This window comes from Lissotriton helveticus, chromosome 10, assembly GCF_964261635.1.
Source record: "Lissotriton helveticus chromosome 10, aLisHel1.1, whole genome shotgun sequence".
In the NCBI taxonomy this organism is placed as follows: Eukaryota; Metazoa; Chordata; class Amphibia; order Caudata; family Salamandridae; genus Lissotriton; species Lissotriton helveticus.
In genome coordinates, this window is record NC_136071.1 from 1107789791 (window position 1) to 1107817424 (window position 27634).

The window sequence follows — 27634 nt, forward strand, 5'->3', positions numbered from 1 at the left end:
TCCACGGCAGGGCAGCCGCTTCTATTGAGGCGTCTATTAACCAGCAGCGATGCCGGAGCCTTACAAAAGGTATGACTGACCATGTCATGAGTGATGTAATATGTGACATCAGCAGAGCATTGCGGGCACGTGAGTTATAGTTAGCTGAACTAACTATAACGGGGGAATTTCAATGGTTTTGTACGAGTGAAATGTCCAGCTAACTATAACGCCCCTGAAACATATGGTTTTTACAGTGAATTTCTAAGGTTTTTTTGGGGGGGAAAATATTTTTATTTGTATTTTTAAAACAGTGCGATACTTTGTCATGCAAAAACACAAAATAATTTAGGCACAGTAGTTCGTCAATAGAAATCAATAGAATTAAAGCACTAATACAGGTGCATCTCTGTCCATCAATCATAATATGGGTTGCCAGCAAGTACAGTGGTCTCAAAGCATTATTCCGAATCAGAGCTAGAACTATCATTATCAGAAGGTGGGTCACAAATGTTCCCCCTATACTTATTCCATGCCCCCCAAATCCTATTCCATTTCTTGGGACAACCTCTGTTACAGAACACTGCCCGCTCTGAAATCATCGCAGCGTCCATATCTTGCTTCCAAGCTGATATAGTTGGTGACACCGTCCCACCCCATTTCTGCGCTATATTTCTTTTGGCCACCATCATGCCAAGTGTCATCCAGCTCTGCCCATAGCGTGTGAGATCATTGGGTTCCCATATATTTAAAAGGCAACGCCTGGGGTCAGGCAGTATGGAAAGTTCCTCTGATTGAGACATGGTGCGCATCACCTGAACCCAGTAGTGTGCAATTCGTGGGCAATCCCATATTGTGTGGTAGAAGCTCCCCACTTCCCCGCATCCCCGCAGGCAGAATGGGTGTGCAATCCGTTTCATCTTATGCAATGTGTCTCTAGTGTAGTATGATCTGTGTAGTATGCGTAGTTGCACCAAGCGGAGACGTGATGAGATGCCCACTTCTTTCGGAGACGCAGTCGCCTGCTGCCACTCCGAGTCATCAATGTCTCCACAGTCGTGTGACCATTTCTCCCGCAAGGCCTCCAGAGGGTCAGGTAAATTGTTTACGAGTTTATGATACGTCAGTGATGTCGCCTGTGACGGCATATAGTCAGTGAGTAGTCTGTCCACGAGCGGGGACGCCTCTGGGATGATCTTTTCGGGCGTCAACGCCGTTGTTAATGCATGACGTATCTGCATATACCGGAAACGTTCTGTTGGCGCCAGATCATATTGCTGTCGCAGTGTCTCAAAGGGCAGCACATGTCCCTTCTGCCATAGATCGCCAATGGTCGAGATGCCTATATCATCCCAGCGGTCGAAGCCTTTGGAGTGTCTGAGTTTCCCCAGCTGCTTTGTGTCCCACAACTGGGTTAACTGTGTTAATACTCCCTGCCATTTCAACCTGGTCAGTGCCGCGTGCCATATGGTGAGTGTGTGTTGTAATGGGCAGAACTTCGTGGCGACTAGGGATTTATCATAAAGAGGGGCCAGCATACCAGAGAACCCCAATTGTGCCCTGTCTGCTTTTAGAGCTAGTTCAGACTGTGGGAGATAAAGCCATTGGTTAATGACCTTCAACTGTGATGCCCAGTAGTAAAGGCTGACGTCTGGGAGCGCTATGCCTCAGTCGTACCAGCTTCGCGTGAGCTTGACCTGCGCTATACGTGCGGGCTTAGGACCCCACATCAACACCGAGACTTGCGCTGCAATGGTTTTGAAGTATGCGGGTGGTACGGGGTAGGGCGTGTTTTCTAAAACATAGAGAAAACGGGGTAAGGCCATCATTTTGAAAAGAGCTGCCTTTCCCAGCAGTGTCAGTGGTAGTGATTCCCAATGCTTTATGTCACGTTTGAAACGATCAAAGAGGAGGCTGTAGGTTAAGTGTATGGAAGTCGGCTAGGCTAGCTGTGATGTATATCCCCAGATATTTAAACCCATTATCAGAAGTCCGTAATGGGCAGGCGTCCGGCAAGCGCGGTGGGGGACCGCGCAGTATGTACATGGTGGATTTAGACCAGTTGATCGAATAGCCAGATGCTCGGCCGTATGCCGTGCAGACATCTAGAAGAGTATTAATCGAGCGCTTGGGAGAGGTGAGATATAATAGGATATCGTCTGCGCATAGAGATATTCTGTCTTCCCACTCTTCCGTCCAATGGAGGCCACTGATAGTAGGCTCCCATCTTATCCATTCTGCCAACGGTTCGAGGACCATGGTAGACAGTGGAAAGTCCGCCGAGATGTGGCCGTTGGCAGCAACATGCGCCATGGGCTTTTCATACAGTAGGCGGATCCAGGAAAAAAACTTCGGGCCAAAGCCAAAATGGCGTAGCACCGCAAATAAGAAGGGCCAGTGGACCGTGTCAAACGCCATGTGCGCGTCTAGGGGCAGTATCACCACTGGTTCTAGTAGATATGTCGCACGCGCCAGTACGCCATGTACTCTCCTTAAATAGAGCGCCGTGTTCCTGCCGGGCATAAAGCCAGACTGGTCTTTATGTATGAGTTTGGGTAAACGGGACGTGAGGCGCAGCGCCAATAGTTTAGCGAGTATTTTAGCCTCGGCGTTGATGAGGGAAATCGGGCGGTAGGACGCACATTGGTCAGCTGGCTTCCCTGGTTTTAATATAGCTACAATAGTGGCCGTGCGTTGATCTAATGGAAGTTCCCCTGCCTCCAAGCTTTCTGTAAACATGTGCAGCAAATGCAGCGCAAGTGTGTCCGCCTGTTGCTTGTACAATTCAACTGGTATGCCATTGGGTCCCAGCGCCTTACCCGTCTGCAGGGCCTTAATCGCCAATTGCACCTCTTCGGTCGTTAGGTCTGCGTCCAAGGCCTGTGCCTCTTCCTCTGTCAATGTGGGCATTTTGAGGTCTTTGATGTAGGTGTATGTCTCTTCCTCCGAAATCGTGGACGCTGAGGAGTACACAGTTTCATAATGTTGGGCTAGCATGTGTACTATTGTGCATGGATCTCTAATAGGGTTTCCTCCCACCAACGTCAGCTGTGCTATCCACCTGTCCCGCCTGTCACGTCTGTCCAGCCAGGCGAGTAATTTGCCCGCTTTGTCCCCTACCTCGTAAATTTTGTGTCGTGTGGTGGACAGTTGTAGCTTGACTCCCTCTGTCAGGTGTGTTCTGTGGCGATGTTGTGCTACTTGTAAGCTGTGCGCCGTAGTGAGGTTTGGGTCAGTCACGTGCCGTGTCTCTGCCTCGGCCACTGCCGTTTCCAGAGCTAGCAGTTCCGCTCGCCCCGCACGCTTAAGCGCTGTAATGGAGACTATTGCATGCCCTCTAACCACTGTCTTGTAGGCCTCCCACAGAGTGATAGAGGAGGACACGGAGCCCGTGTTGTCCCGGAAATAGTGTTTCGTCCCCACCTTTAGCTCTTTCTTGATCTTAGGATTGTGGAGGTAGGCAGCGCGGATTGGATAGGTCCGACGCCGTGTGGGCTGGTGGTGTGCATAGGTAATCATCAGGGGAGAATGATCTGAAATGCCCCGTGGTCAGATTTCTACCTTGACAACAGTGCCAGGGCCACCCGCCGAGCCCAGAAAATAATCAAGTCTGGTGAGACTATTATGGACGCTGGAGTGGTAGGTGAACTGGTGTTCCAGGAGATTGTACTTCCTCCAGAGGTCCTCTAGTCCCATAGCCGTCAGGAAGCCCCCCAAACGTGATGTACCAGCAACAGCTAACTTCGGAGGGACTCTATCCATCGAGCTATCAGCCACCAAATTGAAATCTCCCCCAAGAAGCAAGTCCCCCTCAGGGAGCCCCAGCAGGAAAGCGCTAAGATCTGATAGTGCTGTTGCCTGTAAGGCAGGTGGAATGTAGACTGAGACAATATTGAAGGGTTTTCCCTCCCACTGTGCATGTATTGCAGCAAATCTACCTGCAGCGTCAGACTTAACAGACCGTATGAGTAAGGGGAATTGTTTTTTATTACCAGGACGCCAACTCCCCTGGATCCGGAGGTGAATTCGGAGTGGGCCACCATCTGAAAACCCTATCTGTCCATTGCCTTCGTGGCCGTGTCAGTGAGGTGCGTCTCCTGCAGGAGTACCACTGCCGCACCCTCCCTTTTAATGCATTTCAAGACCAGACCTCGCTTAATTTTGTCACCAAGGCCTCGGACGTTCCATGTGCGTACAGATAGGGACAGGGTTATTCCAGCCGAGCCGTCCTGTAGAACAGCGTATGTGTCAACCCCCATCATCAGACTTCGAGCTTTCGGGGCTCCCGTGGATCAGTGTGCTAAAGAGATAACAGTCAGTTTCTGTGATCCAAAACACCATGCCGTTCAGTTTAGATCGGAGCATCGCAAGAACATAGAACATAAAAAACAACAAACATACCCGCCCTCCATCCCCCCTCCCTGCCATTCATGATCCCTGTCAAAAAACAACGTTGCCTATAAGAGCATAGGGGGTGAAAGTCCAAGGAGGACCAGATAAACCCCAACAGTTCCAGAGTCCCAGCTCAATCGTAAAGGTCTCAGTAGCAAGTAAGGGAGGTGAATCCCAACTGGGAAAGTTCGGTCTCACAGGTCACAGTTCACAGAGGAAAAAAAGAAAAGTACTTCCCTTGAGGTAGCATGGGTCATTCCCCAGAGTCTGCGGTCAGGCTGGCCTCATTCCTCTCCTCTTGCCCGGTTATGTCAGCCTCATCGGTCTATCCTTGTCGTTTGCGCCTCCCGTTCTGTCTGCCAGAGCCCTCCGCCGGACGCCACCCCTCGAGCCAGTCAAGCGCCTCCTCCGGAGTATCAAAAAAACAGGTTTTGTTATCATCCACCACTCTGAGGCGCACCGGGAAGAGCATGGAATAGGGCAATTCGCGAGATCTCAATGTCTTTTTCACCTCAATGAAACTCCTTCGTCGCGCCGCCACCGCCGTCGTGTAGTCCGGGAAAACTGAAATTTCGGAATTTTGAAACCGTATGGGTGGCGCGACCCTCGCTGTCTGCAGAATGGCGTCGCGATCTCTGAAATTGAATATGCGCGCTATAACAGGTCTCGGTCGTGCCCCGAGCGCCCCCCCCGATACCCTGTGCGCCCGTTACACCGAGAAAAAATTGGAGAGGCCTTTTGGTTGCAGCGTGTTTCTCACAAGGTCCTCTACATAAAGGTCCATGGTAGGCCCCCTTTCCGATTCTGGAAGGCCAATTATGCGAATATTATTGCGCCGAGAGCGCCCTTCTTGTTCGTCCATCTTGTCTGTCAGCAATTTGTTGTCTTCTTCTAATTGCGTCACGCGTTTAAGCAGCGACGCGGTGTCCGAGGTGAGTGTCGTCGTGACCTGTTCCACCGCAGTGACCCTAGATTACATTTTTTGTAAGTCTGCCCGCAGAAGTGTGACATCTGTCGAAATCGTGCCCACCGTGGTTTGTACCTGATGCAGGGCCGCCATGATGTCTTCCAACGTTATGGCAGGGATAGTGCCACCCTCCGCACCCTTCGCGCTAGTCCTCTTTTGCTCCGTCAGTGGGGGAAAGTCCTTGGTGTAGGCGAATTTATCGAGTTTACTCTGCTGAGCCCCACGAGTACCTCTGCCGCTCATTGTGGGAGGATTGAGGAGTACCGCTTCGGGTCACACTGGGGAAGTTCAGCGGGCGCGTAGTTGGCGGGTTTGCACCTCCGGCCGAGTGAAGGCAGTCAGGCCCGGGACAGAGAACGCTTAGTGATTGCTCCCAAGCTGTGGGCTGTTCCTCGTGTCGCCCTGTCCACCGCACACGTCGTCAAGGTGTTGCGAGGGTGTGTAGGACCCACTCTCAGGCACGAGCAGTGTCCACCCAGGCACCACGCCCTTAGGTCTGCGTCGTCAGGGGGGCCCAAAGTCCAGTATCGTGCCACACCTCGGTGAGCTGCCGCCTCCAGCACCGGGGCTGCCGCGCCCCAACAGGCGGCGGGAGAGCAGGAGTGTGTCCGGAACCGGTGAGTCACAGAGGGGCGCGAAGGGCGCGAGTCCGGGCTCGGCAGGTCCCGGCGTCAGCAGCGGACCTTCAGGTTCCCCGTCTCTGCAGGTCAGGAGTGCGGCTGGAAGGCAACAGAAATTTATCCTGTCTGCGCATTGGGGGCGAAGCCGGGCGGGGGGAGGGCAGTCACACCACTCACCAGCCGTCTGCCGCCTCAGCTGTGCTCTGTAGTGCGGCGCGCCGGCAGTCGATGGCGTCCAACCGGCGGTCGTCTCAAATCGAGGCCGGTGCTTGTAACGTGGTTGTAGGCCTCAAACTCGCACTCGATGTAGCTCCGGGCTCCGAAGTCTCAGAGGGCTCGGAGCAGGGTCGATGTGTGCCGGTTCACTTTGCCACAGGAATTTTGAGCTTGGGGCTATGCTGGAGCAGGATAACTGGCCGGATATTTATGGGGAATCGGTCTCACCCTCGGAGCCTCACTAGGTCGCGGCCATCTTGGTTAGTCGCCGGCCACGCCCCTCCCTCTAAGGTTTTTTAAATGCTAATTTCTAACTATAAGGTGCCTGAAACCTATGGTTTTTTCAGTGAATTTCAAAGATTTTATAAATGCTAATTTCAGACTATAACGTGCCTGAAACATATGGTTTTTTCAGTGGATTTCAAAGGTTTTTCAAATGCTAGTTTCTAACTATGCCTACAGAGGTAGGATACGTGAAGAAAGAAGAAAAAAAGCACAGAAAGAACCAAAGAAATGCAGAAAGAATCAATAGAAGTCCTCAAAGACGAAGAAGAGTGCAGGAAGAAGGAAGATGTGCAGAAAAAACAAACAGAGGAGCAGAAAGAGGCATTGTTGCAAAATCATCCTGTACACTCAACTTTTTCAGATGGGTACTGGTGGTAACTGACTCTGACTAAGCAGTCCTAGAGCCAATGCTATTCTACAAGACACTTAGAAGACAGTGAAAACACCTACATACACTAGGGAACACTATGCGTTGGGGTACCCCTGTGATTACCATGGCCTCCTCCATAAGCCCCTAGTACATAATAGGGCAGGGGGATTAAAACTACCTCTTAAAATGCGCCACAGGGCTCGTTTGTACACTGGTGAAGGGAGGGGTGGGTGTTGAAATTGGCATTGTATATACACATAAGCGGCGTTCATTTGTGTTCACTGTACCCCTTGTTGTAAGCAGAACGAATATCGCTAAAACACTGACTGTGTTATCCCGCTAGCATAGACACATGCACACACGTACACGACAGCCATTTTAGGTATCATGGTCTCCCAGTTTGCGATTGATCACCAGCGCCCCTTCCCTGACCCTGCAAGCTTCCCCCATGCACCCTGACCGCCCCCGCTCTCACATGCACAAGTCATGAGCCCTCCCCTCCCGCATGACTCTGTCACTGAGAATCGCACCCCGCGCCTGACCAAACCCCTCCTGTCCCTCCATGAATACCCCTCCTTTGATGACCTCTTCCTCTGAACCTAATCGTCTACATGGACCGCTGGTCATCCCTTAGCCTGAGGATACAGTTTATTGCCCACTACTGTATGCACTCGCCTCTCTTGAAAGGAGCCACTATTGATCATGACCACCCCACCCCCTGAGATTCGATCAGGAGCACACATTCCAACGGAATCAACAGCACACTCAGCTGCATGACAGCCCCCTCCTATTGTATGGAGGATAAAGGCCCCTACTGTAGCCACATGTTGGAATATCTTTGTACTTTACAATGTCCTGATTGTAATGGAGGATGTGTGTGTGTCATAAACCTGTGTATAAAAGACGAAGCCTCAGAGAAACTTGTTAGAGCATCTCCCGAAGACACTATGCGAGCGTCCCAAATGACATGCTCTCCTCTTGAGTAATAAACGTTGTTCTTGTTTTCCTGCCTCCAGCGCCCGTCTCTTTATTTGGTAATTATTCAAGATGGAAACGAAGAGTCGCCCTGCACCAGCAGCCTGGGCATCGGGTGCGATATGGGCTGACTTTTCTACATGGGTGCCTGATGTGACATGTGTGCAAACACACCCTGTGGCCATTTTAATTTGGGAGATTAAGTCCCCTTGAATCCTGAGGGTGCCTAGCATCCAACTAGCCCACTAGGTACCTCCATTAAGCGCCACAGAGCTGCGTTGCAGAGAGATGTAAAAAGGGGCACTGCCTGGACCACCGCTCTGCAACGCAGCGCAGTGGTGCTTACTGGAAGCACCTGGTGGGCTAGTTAGCCCTCAGGGGCCCTCAGGATTGAAGGGGAATTATTTCCCCAACTTAAAATGTGCCCTGTGGCCGTTTTAAGTTGGGAGATTAATTCCCCTTGAATCCTGAAGGTCCATAGGGTCAAACTAGCCCACTCGGTACATCCAGTAAGCGCCGTTGCAGAGAGGTGCAAAAAGGGGTACGGCATGGACCACCTTTCTGCAACGCAGCGCAATGGCGCTTACAGGAAGCACCTGGTGGGCTAGTTGGCCCCCATGTGCTCTCAGGATTGAAGGGGAATTATTTCCCCAACTTAAAACATGCCACAGGGCGTGTTTGCACACGTCACCTCAGGCCCCGTCCCCTCCCTTCGCCACTGTGTAAACGTGCCCTGTGGCCGTTTTACGTTGGGACATTAAGTCCCCTTGAATCCTGAGGGTCCCTAGGGTCCAACTAGCCCACTAGGTACCTCCAGTAAGCGCCACAGAGCTGCGTTGCAGAGAGGTGTAAAAAGGGGTGTGGCCTCTGAACACCTCTCTACAACGCAGCTCCCTGGTGCATACTGGAGGTACATGGTGGTCTAGTTGGCCCTCAGGGACACTCAGTATTGAAGAGGAATTAATTCCCCAACTTACAACTCGTAAAGGGGGCGCGTTTGCACAGAGGAATTAATTCCCCAACTTACAACTCGTCAGGGGGCGCGTTTGCACAATGATGAAGGAAGGGGGCGGGGTCTGAGGTGACATGTCTGCAAACACACCCTTGCGGAAAATCAATCGTCTTTATTTTCAACGTTTATTTATTTTCAAAGTTTTATATAGCGCGAACAAGATCTTCGCAGATATCAGAGCGCTTTACATAGAGGGGTACATTAGGGAACATTGTCAAACAAATAAATGAATAGATCACACAGTACAAATCGGTGGCTGCAAAGCCCATCACGTGAGTAATAAGACAACTCATACAAATAAGTAAATGGGTCAAACATGTAGTACAGATCGGTGCAGGGTGTTAACAGAGTTCGAGATACTAGTTCAAGTGTATTTAGCCATGAGGATAGCTTTTACTTCTTTTTTAAAGAGTGTAGTGGAAGAGATAAGCCTGGTTTCGGGAGGGAGTGAGTTCCAAATCCTAGGCGCCATTCCTGAGAAGGAGCGCTTGCCCCCCATCCTGGCCCATCCTGTCTGGGGCAGGTACCGTCCGCCACAAGGGCGGAGGAACCGAGCCCCCAATTAGGATGCACCCGCCACAGTGGCGGGTGCATCCCGCATTTTTAACATTGCGGCAGACGGTGCATAAAGCACAGGCCGCCGCAATGTGAAAAATGCATGTTGTGCGTTTCACGGTACAAAAGGGGGTGGTGATGGACGGAGCATCTGAATCAATCAAACACTCACACCCAGTCAAAAGATCTGGGTTTAATACATCACCGTTCTTTAGCCCACTCTGCCACCCCAGTTCAGACATGGCTATATGCAAATCAGTCTGACCCTGTGCCTCATGGGAACAGTCCAGCCCGAACTGCCAAGCCATGCCAGCCCTGGACCTGAAACAAGCTTCCGAGGACCGGTTTCTGGCATTCCAGCCGTCTTCAGCCCGGCTTGCTTGAATCCAGTGGCCAAGTGAGCAAGGGACTCACGTCTGAGCATACCCTGCCACACTTATGGCGGCCAAAAGCGGTACAAAAGGGGGTGGTGATGGACGGAGCATCTGAATCAATCAAACACTCACACCCAGTCAAAAGATCTGGGTTTAATCCATCACCGTTCTTTAGCCCACTCTGCCACCCCAGTTCAGACATGGCTATATGCAAATCAGTCTGACCCTGTGCCTCATGGGAACAGTCCAGCCCGATAATAAATCTTGGCTGCACGATAAGGTATTGTCGCTTAAGGCCTAACATGCTGGGGTTGTGAATGCAGTAGACGATACAAATAGTGTCCCTAGCAAAAGCCTATAAAGGAGTCGAATAGTACTACACCAAAGCGGATTAAGGTGCCTGGCCCTGAAGAGGAACGAGTAGTAATCGAAAAACCATATAAATATCATGGCTACAAGACCTAAAACTCGTTCCACTAAAAGCAAGTCAGAGACTCCTCAGACTGCAAAAAAGCCAGGATCTCTGACTACTAACACGGCACCCCATAAAAACACCCCAACGGCAATAGATTTAATGCTGCAAAAGGTGGCGGGCGAGATAGAACGGACTGAAAGACGTATTTCTATGACATTAACTACTGTGCCGCTCTCGCCCATGCCAATCGAGGACACTAACGGTACTTTGTCGTCTTTAAGTGATACCCAAAATGATTCCATCGATGATGTTCCATGTGCTCAGATAATGATAGAAGACAAATCCCCGAGTACGGTAGGGGCTTCGAAAAGATCTAACAAACAAAGCCGAAAAGGGGGGCGGAAGTACCCATACATGCATAACTGGAAGAAACCCACTAGGAGCGAAAAACCAGTAAACAGGGGAGAAGAGGTTTATACAACAGAAAAGAGAGGCCGTTGTATACCGCCGGGATGGGTACATGACATCATTTTAGATCTGCAAAAGCATCTGGAAACCTTCATCATAAACCAAATCAAACCACTGACCAGTAGACTGGATAAAATGGCGCATGAAATATCGAAACTGGGTAAGGTCAAGGAGGTGCAAACGGTCAATAAGGCAAACCCTGAAGTTGTTGTGCCGCCCCAACTAACTTGTTTGGCTAACAACAACTGCGTGAGTAATGAACAATGCAGCATCGCGGAGGTGCATCCCGAACCAACGCCTACTGCCAATAAGGGGCACGAGGGCACAATGAAACACCCGGGGAACTGGGAACATACTAAAGTCCAGGGACAGGGAGACTGTGAACACCCGAAAAGAGGACTATTGGGTAGCTCCAAACAGCTTAACCCGCAATCGGGCACTGATCAGTATGAGAGACACCAAGCTCACTTGCCTTATGTAAATCTACCGCCAGAAGCCAGTCCTTTTGCAGTTATATTCACGGGGGTTCCTGAACTTAGAATAGGTCAAAGAGAATCGCAGATGGAACTAAAAGGCAAGATTATCCATTGGCTAAATATTCATAGACCATTGCAGGGGGGTGAACAGGGGGAAATTCTAAATGTAAGGAGGGTAAGCTGGGTAGGGAGGAGGAGAAAAGATAGAGAAGGCAATTGCATCATCGTAAATTTCAAAAACACAAACCTAGTGCAATATATCCTAGAAAATCAAAATAGAAACACCACAAGCACAATTAGGACAATGCCTTTATGCTACTTTTACCCTAGAACATCAGATACATACCCCCCAAACCCCAAACAGGGTAACAGAGGCAGAATAGTAGATGACCACTGGGTTAGGTACAATGATCTTACGACCCAGAATTTTCAACATCAGCCACACCCTCAGTGGACCAATAGATTCAGCCCCTTACTGACCCTAGACAACAATGAATGACTAGCGGTATTAGCTAAGACTGAACTGGTCAAGAGTAACAGGGCCCCGAATAAGGATTTGGTAGCAAGTGAGTATACTAAGGGACAAGGAATGCTAGATATAGAACCTTCTATAGAGAGGGAGAGAGATTGCACCTCACCTACTGAAGTAGACTGCATCCCACCTAATGAAGTAGATTGCTCCCACCCTAGGGATAGAGGAATAAACGAGGAAAGGAACAGTCAAGTGAGCAAGCGCAAACCACTCCCCCAGGTCCCCATTGAAGAAGAAGAGAAGGAGGGAAAGATAAACATTATATCCTGGAATGTAGCAGGGCTAGCTGCTAAGTTTGAAAATCCAGAATGGAGGAAGGAAATTGAAGACTATCAGATACTTGCCTTTCAAGAGACTTGGGCACTGAACCCGGCATTGTACCAGCTAGAGGGTTACAAGTGCTTTGCTGTCCCAGCACAGGAAAGCAGATCAGGGAGAGCGAAAGGAGGTTTATCTGTCTATGTTCACTTATCCATTGAAGGGAAATGGGCAGTCCCATTATGGGTGTCACATACCCTGCAGTTAGTAACACTCCAAAGCAGAGGATTGAAATTAGAACTCTTTAACATCTACAATCCAGGGCCCTCACAAGGGGAGAACGCTGCTATATCAGAGCTAAGTAAAAGATTAAGTGAAAAGGTTGATCAGAGAAAAGAGGGGGGGACCCCAATAATACTGCTGATGGGTGATTTTAACTCCCACCTCTGCCCAAACCTTCCCACTATACTACCAGACTGGGATGCATGCCCATCGCAAAAGGGGCCGCACTTTGAGCATACCCAGGAAGGTACAAGCTTATCGACAATAATAGAGTCTCATGCACTAGTCCACACCATGGATATGGCAGGACGGGAGAAGGGGGGCACTCTGGTCCCCACATTTAAGGGGAGAGGGTGCTCATCAATAATTGACTATATATTTATATCAGCTTTTGCGACACCCCGCATTACAAAGGTTACTACAAAGTGGAGTTCCTTTAGTGATCACAACCCACTAGTATTAGAACTAAGGTATATGGGTTGCAGGAAAAAGGTCAAAAGAATGGAGGGTAGGTTGCAACCGACAGCCCAGGGGAGACGTTTAAAATGGACAAAAATAAACCCCCAGGAATTTTATAAAGCCTTAGTCCAAAAAGGGGAGAAATATGTAGATCAATGCCTGAACCCCCAAATAGAAGCCACAGAGGTAGTAGCAGCGTTTGAAGCTTTAACAAAATTAGCAGATAAATTACTGGAAGTGAAAGATTCGGCCAAGCCAAAAGTGAACCATCCACGATGGTTTGACTCCACCTGTTCTAAGGCATTGAGGAATTTAAAAAAAGCCCTCAAAGCTAAACCAAGGAACACGGCACATGTAGCTAACTGTAGACAAAGTTACAAGTCTTGTGTAAGGGCAAGGAAAGCAGTATTGCAGGCACAAGTCTGGGCAGATTTAAGAGAGGCAGGTGAAAACAGGGATTATTCGGAATTCTGGAGAATTGTGAATAGACCTTGTTTCCACGACAATACAGCACCAACCATTGCGCCCACAATCCTCCCAGAAGATTGGGTCACCCACTTTGAGGGCCTATATAACAACACGAACACGGGCATGCAGGAGGGAGAATGGGTGGGAGGCAGGAGCATAGAAGTAACCCTCACACTGGAAGAGATAAAGACGGCGATTCAAGGTCTCACCCCCAATAAAGCGCCAGGGCCCGATGGTACACCACCCGACCTTTACAGAAGTAATCTAGACCTCTGGGCACCAATCCTAACAATGGCCCTCAACGCAGCTATCAGGTCAGGTCTACCACGTTCTTGGTCCTCCGCCCTGATTGTGCCCATTTTCAAAAAGGGTAGCAGAGAAGATCCCAAATGTTACAGACCCATCTCTTTAATTGATGTCTCCGCGAAAATACTGGGACGGGTGATCCTAAATCGATTAATGAACTGGACAGAGGAACATGGCACCCTGGCGGAGACACAGTACGGCTTCAGAATGGGCAGATCCACTAGTGATCAGTGTTTGAATCTGTATCTCTTAACGGCTAAATATACGAAAGCAAGCAGTGGCACCATATACATGGGATTTATGGATTTGGCTGCTGCCTTTGACAATGTTAATAGAAATAAACTATGGGCTATGATGTATAAAATGGGAATTGAGAGGGAGCTCATAGAAATCTTAAAGGAGCTCCATTGGAAAACCACGGCAAGGGTGCGTTACAGCAATGAGGGAGGGCGAACTGAATCTTTCCCCTGCTCAAAGGGCGTAAGGCAAGGATGCATCCTTGCGCCTTTTCTCTTCTCATTATATATCAATGACTTAGAAAATAATCTTATTTCCCTTGCCGTGGATTGCCCGAGAGTAGGACCGCGCCAGATTCCAGTATTGTTATATGCTGATGACGCGGTCCTCCTAGCCCGAACACCGAATAGTTTACAACATCTGGTGAACGGGTTTGTGAAGTTTATGGCCGACTTGGATTTGTCTGTAAATTTAAAAAAATCATTTGTCATGATGGCTGGCAAGAAACCAACCAAGAAGCCTATTTTTAAAATTGGGACACACAAGCTGGAAATAGTGAACACCTTTCCTTACTTGGGCCTATTACTGGATGGCGACATGCATTTTAAACCATTACTGGAGGAGCATTGCTCTAAACTGGTTGCATCAAATGGAGCCATTCTAAGTTTTGCGCACAGATTGGGTCGATGGTGCCCTGAACAAATAATGACCCTGTACAAATCAGTTACAATGCCAAAGGCACTATATGGTGCAGAGGTGTGGGGATTCAGGGATGGGAAAAAACTACAAATCGAAGAAGACAAGTTTCTTCGGAGAATTCTGAAAGCCCCCCCCTCCACTGCCGCTGAGATCGCCCACTCAGAACTGGGAATCCAATACATCACGGATCAAGTTAACATCAAGCCAATCATAGCCTGGATCAGAATATGGACCAATCCTGAGGCTGAATTAACAAGGGAAATTGTCAAAGACTGTTTGCAAAGGGACAATGCCATGCAAATTCCCTGGCTAAGATATGTTAAAAACACTTTGACAGAGATTGATCAGTCCCACTTGTTCTTTGACGTCTCGCAAATCACGACCAATTGTAAATTTGTTATTAAGAATTTGCTTTTAGAAAAATCTCATAGATCCAGAGCTAATGCGGCAAAGGCTAAAACGACAGTAATGGCATATGATTTAGTAGCTAATGGGGTAGGCATGGAACCGTACTTGTTCTTGATGCATAACCAACATGCGAGATTTTTAATGCTGCGTTTTAGGCTCAATCTTTTACCTAACATTTTAGCTTATCCTTCTGGTTTTACCTTAACGATTGAGCAGAAGGGTGCCTGCGGCTGCGACAATAGGTCTCCGCAGGACACCCTTCATTTTATATTTTTATGACCATTTTATCAATTGCCGAGGCGTCGATTCTTGCTTCACATCTTGAGGAAACAGAAATTACGTCATGCGAAAGCAACCCTCCTATTTTTACAGAAAGCAAGTGATGTCTACACTTTGTGTGCCATTTGAAGCTTCCTAAAAGTAGCGGTTAGACTGAGAAACAATAGAAACTGATCTAACTGTGAATGTAAATTAATGCCCACTTTTATCTCTCTGCCTTACATGTTACGCTACTGGGGGTCAATTTGATCTAATTTTAACTAATTGTATTTTAAAACACTATTGCAAGTTCAGAAATAGAGTTTAATGATATTTTAGGTGTATTTTTAAAATGTATTGATATGATGTATTTTTATGATGATTTTTAATTGTCGAAATAAAAACTAACTGAACAGTGGTACAAAAGGGGGTGGTGATGGACGGAGCATCTGAATCAATCAAACACTCACACCCAGTCAAAAGATCTGGGTTTAATCCATCACCGTTCTTTAGCCCACTCTGCCACCCCAGTTCAGACATGGCTATATGCAAATCAGTCTGACCCTGTGCCTCATGGGAACAGTCCAGCCCGAACTGCCAAGCCATTGCTCAAAACTACTGAATGGATTTACATAAAAACAAGTTTGGTGAAATCCATTCAGTAGTTTTGAGCAATTAATGCTAAAAAACGTTGTATATCTAGGGACGCGAAGCCTCCGCAGATCCTGACAGATCTCAAGCTGAGATCTGATCTGGTTGGCTGTCACCACCTCAACCAGGAAGTGGCGGCAGCCATCATAGGACCCGGGACTCAGCCCTAAAAAAACCACACAAAAAACAAGGGGGCAGGTTAAGGAAACCCTTCCCCCATAGGCCTGATCATGGGATCCCAGAGGGACCCCGCCCGGAGCTGACAACATTAAAATAGAAAATTGACATACATTTGCAAAAGATCGACTGCCTCGAAATTTAAAAAAAAGCAAATGCAGGGTCGGCAAGGGCCCAAGGTGGACAGGAGGGTTTATTTTTTGGGGGTGGGGGTGCTCGTGCAGCCCTTTCCAGGCCAATTTCGGTCCCAGGAAGCCCACCCTCTGGGCCCTGATGTTTTATTTAGGTGGAGGAGGGCACGCTACCACACTTCCCGAGCAGATTTAGGCCCCAGTAGTGACCCCAACGCCTGGGGCCCGGCGTTCATTTCCGAGGGAGCAGGGCCAGCATCCCCCCCCCCCCCCCCGGGCTGTTTAACTGGAGATTAAGCATGAATATTTCCTGTATCGGGATGTATACATTTTCTTTTGTTTGGGATCCAGTTTGGGATGAACAATGTCCAAGTTAGAGTCAGAAGGTTCAAAACTTCTGCCTGTCTTTTGATTTCGGCACCGAAGGTTTCAATGCTGGGACTTGCTTTTAGGAGTGGAAGATCTTGGCTCTGAAACATGCTTTCCTTTCGGCGTGGAGGGTTTCGGCTCCGGGATTTGAACTGGAAGGTTTCGGATCAGAAGAGGATTTTAGTCGATCCAGTCCCAAACCGACAGGCTTGACTAACTGTTTTGGCACTGAGCCGGAAGGCGGGGCATCAGAAACATCGTCTCAGTGCCGACCTTGGCCAGAAGGCAGAGGTGGTGCCGAAGCCTTAAGAGTTTTGGGTATGGGCTTAAGGGGCAAGGGTTCATTGGTACTCACGGCACCCTGTCCTGGAGGCACGTCTTCAGACTCTATGTCTATCTCGAGTTCTGAATCCTACTCTGGAACCGAGATGGCCTCTTCTTCTTCTTCTGTTGCTGACACTACGACGTCTTCATGCTTGAAATCTTCACAGAAGATATCCGGAGTGTGTTGAATATTCTAATGTTGCATTTCACGACGTCGAGCCCGTCAACCCCAAAAAGTCTTTTTGGACTTAAACATTTTACAAGCATCGCAGTCGTTTTCTTTGTGTTCCGGAGACAAGCACAAGTTACACACTTTGTGTGAGTCGGTGCAAGGGTACTTAATGTGGCACCGAGAGCAGAATTTAAACAGAGTCCATTCCATCGACAGAAGACCGGACCAACGCGGTCAGGACTGAAGGCCGCCCACGAAATTTTTGATAGAAAATGAAGGATTCGTTGATCAAAGCAATACGCAGAGAAGTTGGAAACACATACAAAACAATACCGTGGCGGGTAGAGTGGATTGCGCACCAAGGGTAACCCGTAGAACGGTTTAGAACCAGAGCGCAGCAATACACATCCGAACCCGATGGCGAAAAAAACAATCTAACAATGGAGTGAATGCCCATGGGGCACTATCACCGAAAGGAGGAGTCACCTTACCTTGTGACTGGAAAGACTTCTTCTAAGAAGGAGTGAGGAGTGTGGCTCAATGGTTAGAGCGGCAGACCCTGATGCAGAGTTCTGGCCGGGACCAGGGTTCGATTCCCGCCTCTGTGGGGTCTCTGGCTCAATTTCCTCTGACCTGTTAATTCTCGACTCGGTGCCTATTCTAATCACGGGCCCCACGCTGCAACTCTGGGCAATAGCTTGCTTAGCCTCCACACCGGCCCCAACAGCGCTAAGGATGCCTGGGTTCACCCTGGGGGTGCCCAGGAGTGGACACTTCACAGGGAAAGTCAGGAGGGGTTCCACGGCGGTATGAGTATCAGCGCCAGGAAGCCGAATAGGCGACACCGCAAGGCGACCGTCTGGTGACAGTGCGCTCTATAAGTACCATGACATTTACATTTTAAGAAAAACAACTTGCAAACATCCAGAACCAACACTAGAGGGCAGGAGTATGCAAAGCATGTGTATCTACAGCTCTACATGCCTCAAACATATATTAAGTGATGCTTAAGTTTAGTTACTAACCAATGTTGTAAAATATTTGTAAAAAAGAAAAACTTTTTAAAACTCTTAAAAGAAGTTCTAATGATAGATGTCATGACTAGCAACCAAGGCCTAAAAAGAACACCGTTTCTGCAGGTCGGGCTAGAAATCACCCATAGCTCTTCCCCAATGTACTACTTGCGGTCTGCCAAATGCCATGACAGTTAAGAGTCACAAATCACATCTTCGTTAATATCACTGGTGAGATTGCACACAACATCGCAAACTTGTTCTTACTTCAGCCCCCTCCACATTCAACAAATTTACATCATAAAGTTAAATGCAAGCTTTTAGATGTGATTTAGTATGCAGTGTGCAATAAGTAAAAAAGAACTCTTTGAGAATACATACCCGTTGTCTTCCTGATACAGCTCAAATATGTGGCAAGCAGCATATGGAGGAAGCTGGTCATTGTAAACATTGAGCGCCATCTGGAGAGCTACTAGAGCAGTGTCGTGCTGTAGAAGTAGAAAGGGATACAAATTCAATGTTAGACTCTGAGGATGCTTATTGTACACAGAGCCACTCTCTGCACACATATCCTCTTTCCTGCTCATGGTTCACTGTTCTGGAGCTTAAAGTAGATCGTCTATTCATGCCAAGACAGGTTGAGCCTAACTGCTACACTCAACCTTGTTTGTGTCCTAGTTGTTCATTTTCAAGTTATATTCTAAACCTTTAATAGTAATACAGAAAATAGAATATCAAATATAGATTTAATGAATGCTCTACCAAACCACATGATGACAGCACATTATAGAGAGGAATATGTCTTAGATAAATATGGAATACAAATATCATACTGTGAAACTGTACAAGTAGCTGAGAGAAGTAAATGTATCCTGCAGATACACTGAGCAGCTCAAACAAAATCTAGGGCACTTCACAGTTGCCTCAAAACAAGTTCTAAGAAAAGATGGTCAAAGAGATCTGAGTCCAGGATTGTAAATCCGTTGTGATAGGGCAAAGGTGTTGATTGCCAAATCTACTGACTCTTGCTAGTTGTAAGAAATCACCATCAATTGACTGGTGTACCCCCTGATTTAAACCCTATCTGTATTTTCTGGCTGAGGAACTCCGTGCACTTTGTCCCTGCTAACCAATAGTAGTAAAGCTCTTCCCTTTAACATGGTTGAACTTGTATACTTCTCACTATCATATTTACTGTACCTAGAATTCCCTTGTAGATGGTATATGGGATACTCATGGCCACTAGTGGACTGCATCATCTACTGTGCCATCCGCTCCTGTGGCAGTGCAAACATTGCTTATCAAAGTAGCCTGACTGTAGCAGTTTACAAACTGCAATTTGACGTGTCAAAATAAACCCTTTTGCAGGTCAAGACCTTTCTTTCAAATGTTAAGAAGTCACCCCTATTTAGGCTTTATAGCCCATTGTTAGACTTGGGATCTTTGGAGTGGTTATCCCTGACTTTTTGCCTCTACATCCGCTATTTGTGATGCTGTGCTGGATTTTGTTTATGCTTTGTGCACTTTGCCACTGCTGATCAGTGTAAAAGTACAAGTGCTACTGGATTCAAGCAATCCTGGCTGATGAGGGGTGAAACCCTGAAACCGGTCCTAGGATGCTTGTTTCCGGTCCAGGGAGGACCTGTTTTGGCAGTTCGGGCTGGACTGCTCCAAGGAGGCACATGGTCAAGACTGATTTGCATATGGCCAGGTCTAAACTGGGGTAACTTGGTGAGCAATAGAATGATGGATTTAACCCTGATCTCTTGACTGGGGCTGAATGTTTTGATTTGTTCTGCATTCCGTCCATCAATTGTGTGTCTTTTCCCAAAGTACAAGTGCTCCCTGTGTAAATTGTTATTGCAATTGGTTCTCCCGGATTGCCATATCTGATTTATCGTTAAGTCCCTAGTAAAGTGCACTGAGTGAGCCAGGACCTGTAAATCAAGTGCTACTAGTGGGCCTGCAGCACTGATTGTGCCACCCACATGAGTAGCCCTGAAAAGTTATCTCTGACCTGTCGCTGCAGTGTCTGCGTGCAGTTTTTAACTGCCATGTCGACCTGCCAAGTACACCCACTTCCCAGGCCCTAACCCTCCCTTTTCCTAGATGTAAGACACCCCTGTGGTAGGCCCAAGGTACCCCCATGGGCAGGGTGCAGTGTATGTGAAAGGTAGGATATGTGCTGATGCCTGGGACATGTCCTGATAGTGAAATACAGTGTATTTCGTTTTTCACTATGTAAAGGCTATCTGCCACATTGGATAACATGGGAGATACTTTGTAACATCTTACAAGTATAACTTCCCATTGGTACATGATAGAGAAATAAAGTTTAGGCTTTCTGAACTCGGAATGTAATAACACATCTTTTAGTAAAGATGGTTTTTAAATTATGTGTTTAAAAATGCCCCTTTAGAAAGTGGGCATTTTCTCGTTTAACCCTTCTGTGTGCCTCTTCCTGTTCGTGGATTGACTGTCTGGTTTTAGAGTGAAAGGGACTGGGGATGTGCATTCACTGTAGACAGCCACTGGGGAGGTGTTGAGGTGTTCCTGGCCCTTCCTGGATGACTCAGAGCTGAGCTGAATGGAGCTTAGCTGCATTTAGAGTAGTGGGAGGAGTTTTCCTTGCACCTGAATAGGGCCTGTCTCCCTTGCACAATGCTGTCTCCACCCCCTGTGGTCATACTGCACCAGTGAGGACAGAACTGGTTTGGACTGGGCTCAGAGACCCTTGCACAAAGAAGAACAAAGTCAAAATGGGATATAAGTAGTTGACCTTAAACCCCGGAACTTTAGATCACTGCTGGACTCAAGAGGAACCTTTGCCAAGGAGAAGAGCTGGAGGGCTGTGAGGAGGACTACTGTTCCTTTGCTGTGTGGTGTTGGCCTGCATTTGCTGTTTCTGCCAAGGATAGTACAAAGACTGGAACATTGCTGTGAACTTGCTTGAAGAAGAATCTCCAATGGCCTGTGTGTGCTGGCCTCATGTTTCCAAGTATAAGGAACACAAAGACTTCACCCCCAGCTATCCTGAACTCTACTGCTGAAGAGTTCTGACCTGCCAGGAGGTTCCTTTTCCAGTTTGTTACCTGTGGAGGTTGTCGCTGCTGTTGGGAGCTGGAAGAAACTGAACACATCGCCCTTCTTGCAGCTGTTTTTTCCGACGCAGCAGCGACGTGTGGGAAGAATCTCCACACATCACCACCGCGCCGCTGCAGAGACGACGCAGCGCCTGCAACTGCAAGAACCGACGCATCGCAGGATAGCCGCAGAATAAACCGAAGCAGCACTGCTTGCCGCATCGATCACCAGCGCATCCTGCATTTCCACACATCGCACCTGTGTGCCAATTTTCCCCGTCGCATCACCCGCAGATCAGAACCCTCTTGGAATCGACACATCACTACAGTCCAGATACAAGGCATCACTTCTCCTGCGTGTAGCAGAACTGTTGCATCGGCTGCCTAAGGACTCAAGAACTGACGCATCCCTTTGTTTCTCGACGCTTCGCTTCTCTGCAGCTGTTTGACCTTGTGAAATTTGACACATCTACGGGTACTTTGTGTGAAATCACGCATCCATTGTTTCCTATGGACTAAGTTACTTGAAACCTTTTAAAAGTCATATTCTTATTACATGTATGTTGGATTTTTGTCATTTTGGTCTTGTTGTGTTTAGATAAAGATACTTTATTTTTCTAAACTGGAGTGGTATCCATTTGTGGTGTTATCACTGTAAATACTGTTTGTTTTGAGTAAAAAAATACTTTACAAATTGCCTTTGGGATCAGCCTGTGTGCTCGTACCAAGCTACCAAGGGGATGAGCAGGGGATATCTAAAGTGTGTATCCCCTTATCCTGACTAGCAGCAAGAGTCAAAGGTATCTACCTCTGCCAACTAGAGATCCCCATTTCTAACACCCATAAGCCAGGGTGCATGGTATTTAAAAGGCAGATATGTAGAAAGTTAATGTTACGCATGCGCTTACAGTGCTTGGCACCTAAGATGTATTTTCAGTTTAGCAATACTGACTGTTTCACTGAGAAATACTAGAGTGCACTATTTAAATTTAATAATGCAATCTTTGGCTAGGAAACTGCTATAAACCTCATTCTAGGACTTATTGTAATATGATTTAAAAACCCAATTCAATTTTGAGCTCAATTATTTTAATTAATATTAAGGAAAAGGTATTTTCAGAAGTTACCTTTTTCTGCCTAAAGCTTCTGAAGGCTAATTTACATTTGTCTACAACTGCAGCCATTTGATTGCTCAAACCCTGCCTGAGGAGTGAAAATTGCTCCCAGAACAGAGACAAAAGCTTGGGTGTGGGTGGTGTTGGCATATTCTTCTGGCAGAGTGACAATGTGGGTTGTGCCCAGGAACTTAACTCACTTCAAAGAGTTCTCGTCTGCCATAGGCAGATGTCAGAAGACACCTGGGCAGGCCCTTCTTTTGTTTTGTTCCCCCACTCATGCAGGCCCCTATCCCGGTGGGGGGAGAGGCTATCCCCAGATCTGGTAAGGAGTGACCACAGAGGGAGAGCTGCTCATTTGCCGACCACTCCTCTAGGATGGGCACACAGGCTCTGCACAAAGGGAGAATGGTTTCACAATCTTGAATTTAGTCATAGAGGGGCACTGTGGGATTGTTTGCAGCAAGGTACACAGGAGATGCTGAAAAAGTGTGTAGGGTAACTCTTGGGAACATTGGTTGGGGAATAGCCAGTCGTTGCTCCCTCCTAGAAGCTGGTGCAAGGCATAAATGGGGCTCGCCAGCAACCTCCTTTGGACATGAGGACGATCAGAAGAGGGCTGAACCTGCTGTCTAAGAACTGAGAAGAGCCCTGGAGGACCTGCTTCCTCTTGTACCCAGGACAAAGAAGTAGATTTTAAGGGTCATAAGGCTGAGCTGTTCAAGCAAAAGGGACATAACAAGCTACAAGGGGCATTACTGACAACTGACCAGTTCCAATTGGACCAGGCCTGGATCCTGCTGTGAGCCTCTGCTGGAGTTAATCCGGATGCTCATATGCTGTTGGTGAGGTCTTAGGACCATTGGCTCTGTCTGGCTTAACTTCTCTTATCACATCTGAAAACCTTGGCATTAAGAACTTTTTGGGATCCACAGACCTCCAAAGGACTGGAACAAACCTGCTTTTTCATGAAAGCAAACCGTCACTGCCAGGATGTCGCAGAGATGGTATCTAGTCTCATTGAATCTTCTTTGGCTATAGCCTGCAGTCTAGCGTCTCTGGAGGAATTGAAGCTCCAAAAAGTGACTAAATGCAAATCTTGACAAGGCCGACGCCAAAAGTATCTTTCCGGTGGGGGACTTTTCCTGGGTGCAAAATTTGAATTCCTCCCACTCACAGCTTTCCCACCAAAAAACAATTGCTTCACTGACACCTCATCCAATGGCTATAAGCCCTCTGATGCTTTGAAGATTTTTGACATCTATTTTTGAGACTAAGTCTCAAAGCAAAGCCTCCAACCGGATGGAACCTGGTTTCTTTGTCCAATCTATGCTTCATCACGGTCGGCTTCAACCTGGATCTACGTCCCAGTCAACTGCAACCTGTTGACAATGGCTGGCGTTTAAAGGTTTTTGTTACTATTTTTACTTTAAACTTTAAAAATTAATATCTCCAGTTCCCCTTTTGGGATTTTTGTCATTTTCTTCATTACAATTTACTCTAGTTTTCAAAGTTTTAGAGTTTTATTGTTATTACTTTGTTGGTTCCATAAAAGTAACTTACACATTACCCATACGTTAAGCCTGTCTGCTCTGTCCCACAGCTACTAGTGGGTTCAACTCAGATTAATTTAGTGACGTTAGCGGCTCACCTTGCCAAAGATTGTGCTTATTAAGTAAGGTAGGTATCCACCCTCTCCCTCAAACTAATAAGTCAGTTTCTTAAACAGGTTTACTCAGTTCAGTGCTGCATAGGGACAAATTATAACACATTGCTCCTCATGCCCATAGGAAATGCATTGCTCATCATGCACATAAGGAATAATGTGCTTTTTCGAATTTTTCATACATCAAAAGTTGACCAGATGCCTTCATCTGATCAGGGACACCATATTGCAGTTAGTTTAGTCTTGCCTCTATAAGTAATCTTAAACTATAATGCTAGTCCATCTGTTCAAGAGAGAATAACTACAACTATGATACCTAATAATACATAATAGGTTCTGAAGTCAATGTTCAGGACTGGAACATGGCACCCCTGGTGAATCTGTTTCATTCTTGTGGCTTGAAGAACGGAACATTCTTACAAGCTGTAAGAATGTTTATATTCACCTGGGACAGAGGGTTCTGGAGATGTTACCACTATCAGGTTCTTTGTGGCTGTATCACACTTTTCTACTGGAATAAACCTTTTTACTATAAGCCAGCCTGTGGAGTCTCATCAGTTGGACACAAATGGTTTTAGTGGAGACGAGTGACTGGCGATCAAACTCCATCTGCAGCTTCTCCGTTTGTGGATTAGCGGTTGTTAATACAATAGTCTTGCTATGAAATATTCAGTATGAGAAAACCTTACAACATTACAGCATCAAACCAAAATCTTAAAGCTGAAATTCATCTAAAACTTGCAATTAGATTGGCTGTAATGTTGCACTCACGAGCCCACTGCATGCAGCGACTCTCGCATCTGATCAGTAATGCAGAACCAAGAGCGCTTGATTTCCAAGAGTGAAACACTACCGTACATCATCCTTGGTGAAGCAAATGTTCAAGGTGAGCTGTGAAACCAGCAATTAAAGCTGAAGCACTGAATGTGACTCACTGTGATCAATCATGACAAGATTTCTCTCCCCTGCTGTTGTGGACTCCATTTATAAGGGTGGCCTTTGGGATATTTCATAGAAATGGAGAAAGGGCTAATGAAATCTGGCCATGTACTACACAGTAATAAAAAAGGACTATCTTTGCACACACTAAACGACAACGGTGGCTACATTTATAATTTCACTTTGCTGTTTATTGTAATTGTCACAAAGAGAAAAGTCAATTATAAAAGAAAATGTAAATCAACAGTGCTGACTATTGTTTTTATACTGAATTGTCATTGATATACTTACCATGAACAGTACAGCTATTTTCCTAAGAGTCAAATCTGACACTGATGACTACTTTTAATATTTTTTGCAGTTGGTAATTTGAATTTATTTTTAGTTTATTAGCATCTTCATTATCGGTGTGTTATAAAGATTATAAAGATGGAAAGTATTGTAGCACCTCCAACATTCCAGAAATTCCCTGGAGAACCAGTGACATTATGAGAAGACTACAAAGAAGCATTTGAAACCTACTTAGAAGCTATTTGTGAGGAATTATGGAATACAAATAAAATTAAATGTGGTTATAGAACAGCATAGGTTTTTTTCCAAAGCTCAAACGCCTGGGGAATCAGTTGATCAGGATGTTGGATGTTTACATGTGTTAACTCCTACTTGTATATTTAAATATCTGCAGGAGGAAATTGTGAAAGACTAGTAAATTGGACAGCAAATTTAAAAATTCACAAGAAACTTCTTAACATGAAAGAAACATCTGTGACTGTTGCTACTTGAAAGCATATAGTCTTACTTAAAAGTATTGAAACCTAGAAATACTGAAGAAAAGCAACATGTGGGTGAGCTCACAGAATTCTCTAAGGACACAGAAAAAAAAACTGGATATCAAATTCATACATTTGCCGACAATTTTGATACGCCCGCGTATCACCCCCCACCTGAGGAACCTGCACTGGCTCCCCGTCAACAAGAGGACATCCTTCAAGCTCCTCACCCACGCACACAAGGCACTCCACAAGACCGGCCCAGCCTACCTCAACAGACGGCTCTCCTTCTACATCCCCAACCGCCAGCTACGCTCCGCCGACCTCTCACTCGCGACCGTCCCGCGCATCCGAAGAACAACCACCGGTGGGAGATCCTTCTCCCACCTCGCCGCCAAGACATAGAACACCCTCCCACTGAGCCTACGACAGACCCAAGACCTGCTGACCTTCAGACTCAAGACCTGGCTGTTTAATCAGTAGCGCTCCCCCTCCCCCCAGCCCCTTGAGACCCTTGCAGGTATGTAGTTCGCTTTACAAATGATTGATTGATTGATACAAAAATAAGGCACAGTGCATTAGATGTGCGAGTCAGAAATACATAGGGGCTCATTACGATGGTCCTTCCACCATCGGAGCCCAATTTTCCCACCACCGAATTAGGATGGCGGTGGGAAACCCAATCAGATATCCCTTTCCCACCGTCTTTTTGCGGCAGACATTCTACCGTGAAAAGACAGGCGTAAACAGATTATGGGGCCCGTACCGGGCCCCCCTTGGTGGGGGAAGTACCCCCCTGCATTTCTCTGCACTGTGTGGCAGGCACCACGTGGTGCCTGCCACGTTGTCTAGGGAAATGCACGGCATAGCATTTTGGCATTGCGTACGGTGCTGCAGCCAGCATCACCGTCCGCAATGTGAAAGGCCCTGATGCGTCCGCCAGTATGGTGGGCACATCCTAATTGCAGTGGTGGGACCGCCGAATGTCTGACGGGTGGTCCTAGCTAGATGTTCCTGTTGTAAAGAAAGTGGACATTGTGTCTGCAAAAATAGTGATTTGGACGTTAAACTTAAAAACAAAAGTATGCCCTTTGTGGAAGAAGACAGTAGTGGTAGCGATGAAGTCCTGCTTGTGAGAGAGTCAATTAATCTATCTTCCATTTGTACCTGTACAACTGAGTGTATTGCCATTGTGCAACTGTATACACAACCCAGGTGTATTGTTTTATTCAATGGTGTGGAAGTAAACCTGTGGGCAGTCATGTTCCATGTGAGAGCAGCTCAGGTGCGTACTCCTAAGCAATGCACAAGTTAGTCCTGTAGGGTATTATAGAATCATATTACCCATTCTGGGATATTATGAATTGGAATTAACTTGCAAAGGCAGGAAAACTGTTGGTATGGTTTATGTAGTTCAAAAAGGTAAAATGCTATAGGGATGGAGAGAGCAGAAGGGCTTAAGAATCACATTGGATCCTAATCATCCACAGCAGGTAGTAGTTATGGACATTTTGAATGTGGAGGAATGGAAATTAGAGTTTTCTGAAGTGTTCCAACAAGGTTTAGTTCAAACTGAGAGAATTTCAGCACTGTATATTTTGAAGCAAGGCTCTTTACAGAAAGAGCACAAAGTCAGGTAATTACAATTAACTTTAAAAGAGTTACTTAAGAAAGAATTGAAGTTGAAAGTGAGAGTCATCAGAATGGCTAAGCCCAATAGTTTTGGCTCAGATGTCCAATAGAAAAGTGTGTATCTGCATTAACTTGCAAGATTTGAATGAATGCATTTGGGTGGACCGAAACTCAATCCATAACATAAATTAAAATAGGAGTACTTTGGTAAAGGGGAAGTTGTTTTCTTCTTTAGATTTGTCTAATGCTTATCATCAGTCAGAACTCTGGATGCTGGAGGGACCATGTAGGTATAAGAGGATAATGTTTGGTTTAGTTCTTCATGAGTGTTTTTCAGCATGTTATGCAAAGGGTATTATCGGGAATGAATTGTGTTGTCGTTTTTTCAAGATTATGTTCTAGTGAATGGTAGAGACATATTTGAGCCTGATTGTGTTTTGAAGGAGGTGTTGGAAAGGTTGAAGAGTTCGGAATGATTAATAGGTGTCGAAAAGTGCACAATTGCAGTTCCTGAAATGGAATATCTTGTTGACATAGTCAATGGATACAGCATTAAATCCAAATTGAAAGATCTGGAGGTT

The 27634-nt window shown here is 46.7% G+C and overlaps 1 protein-coding gene across 4 annotated transcripts in view; it reads right to left on the bottom strand.

Annotated features, from left to right (window-relative positions):
* The window catches only part of ACP3 (acid phosphatase 3), a 291855-nt gene that overhangs the window by 45933 nt on the left and 218288 nt on the right, over positions 1-27634 (bottom strand). For all 4 annotated transcript variants that reach the window (XM_078663872.1, XM_078663873.1, XM_078663870.1 and 1 more), the window contains exon 9: positions 18230-18336. In XM_078663872.1, the coding sequence (XP_078519998.1) occupies positions 18230-18336 (107 nt within the window). The remainder of the gene's footprint in view (positions 1-18229; positions 18337-27634) is intronic.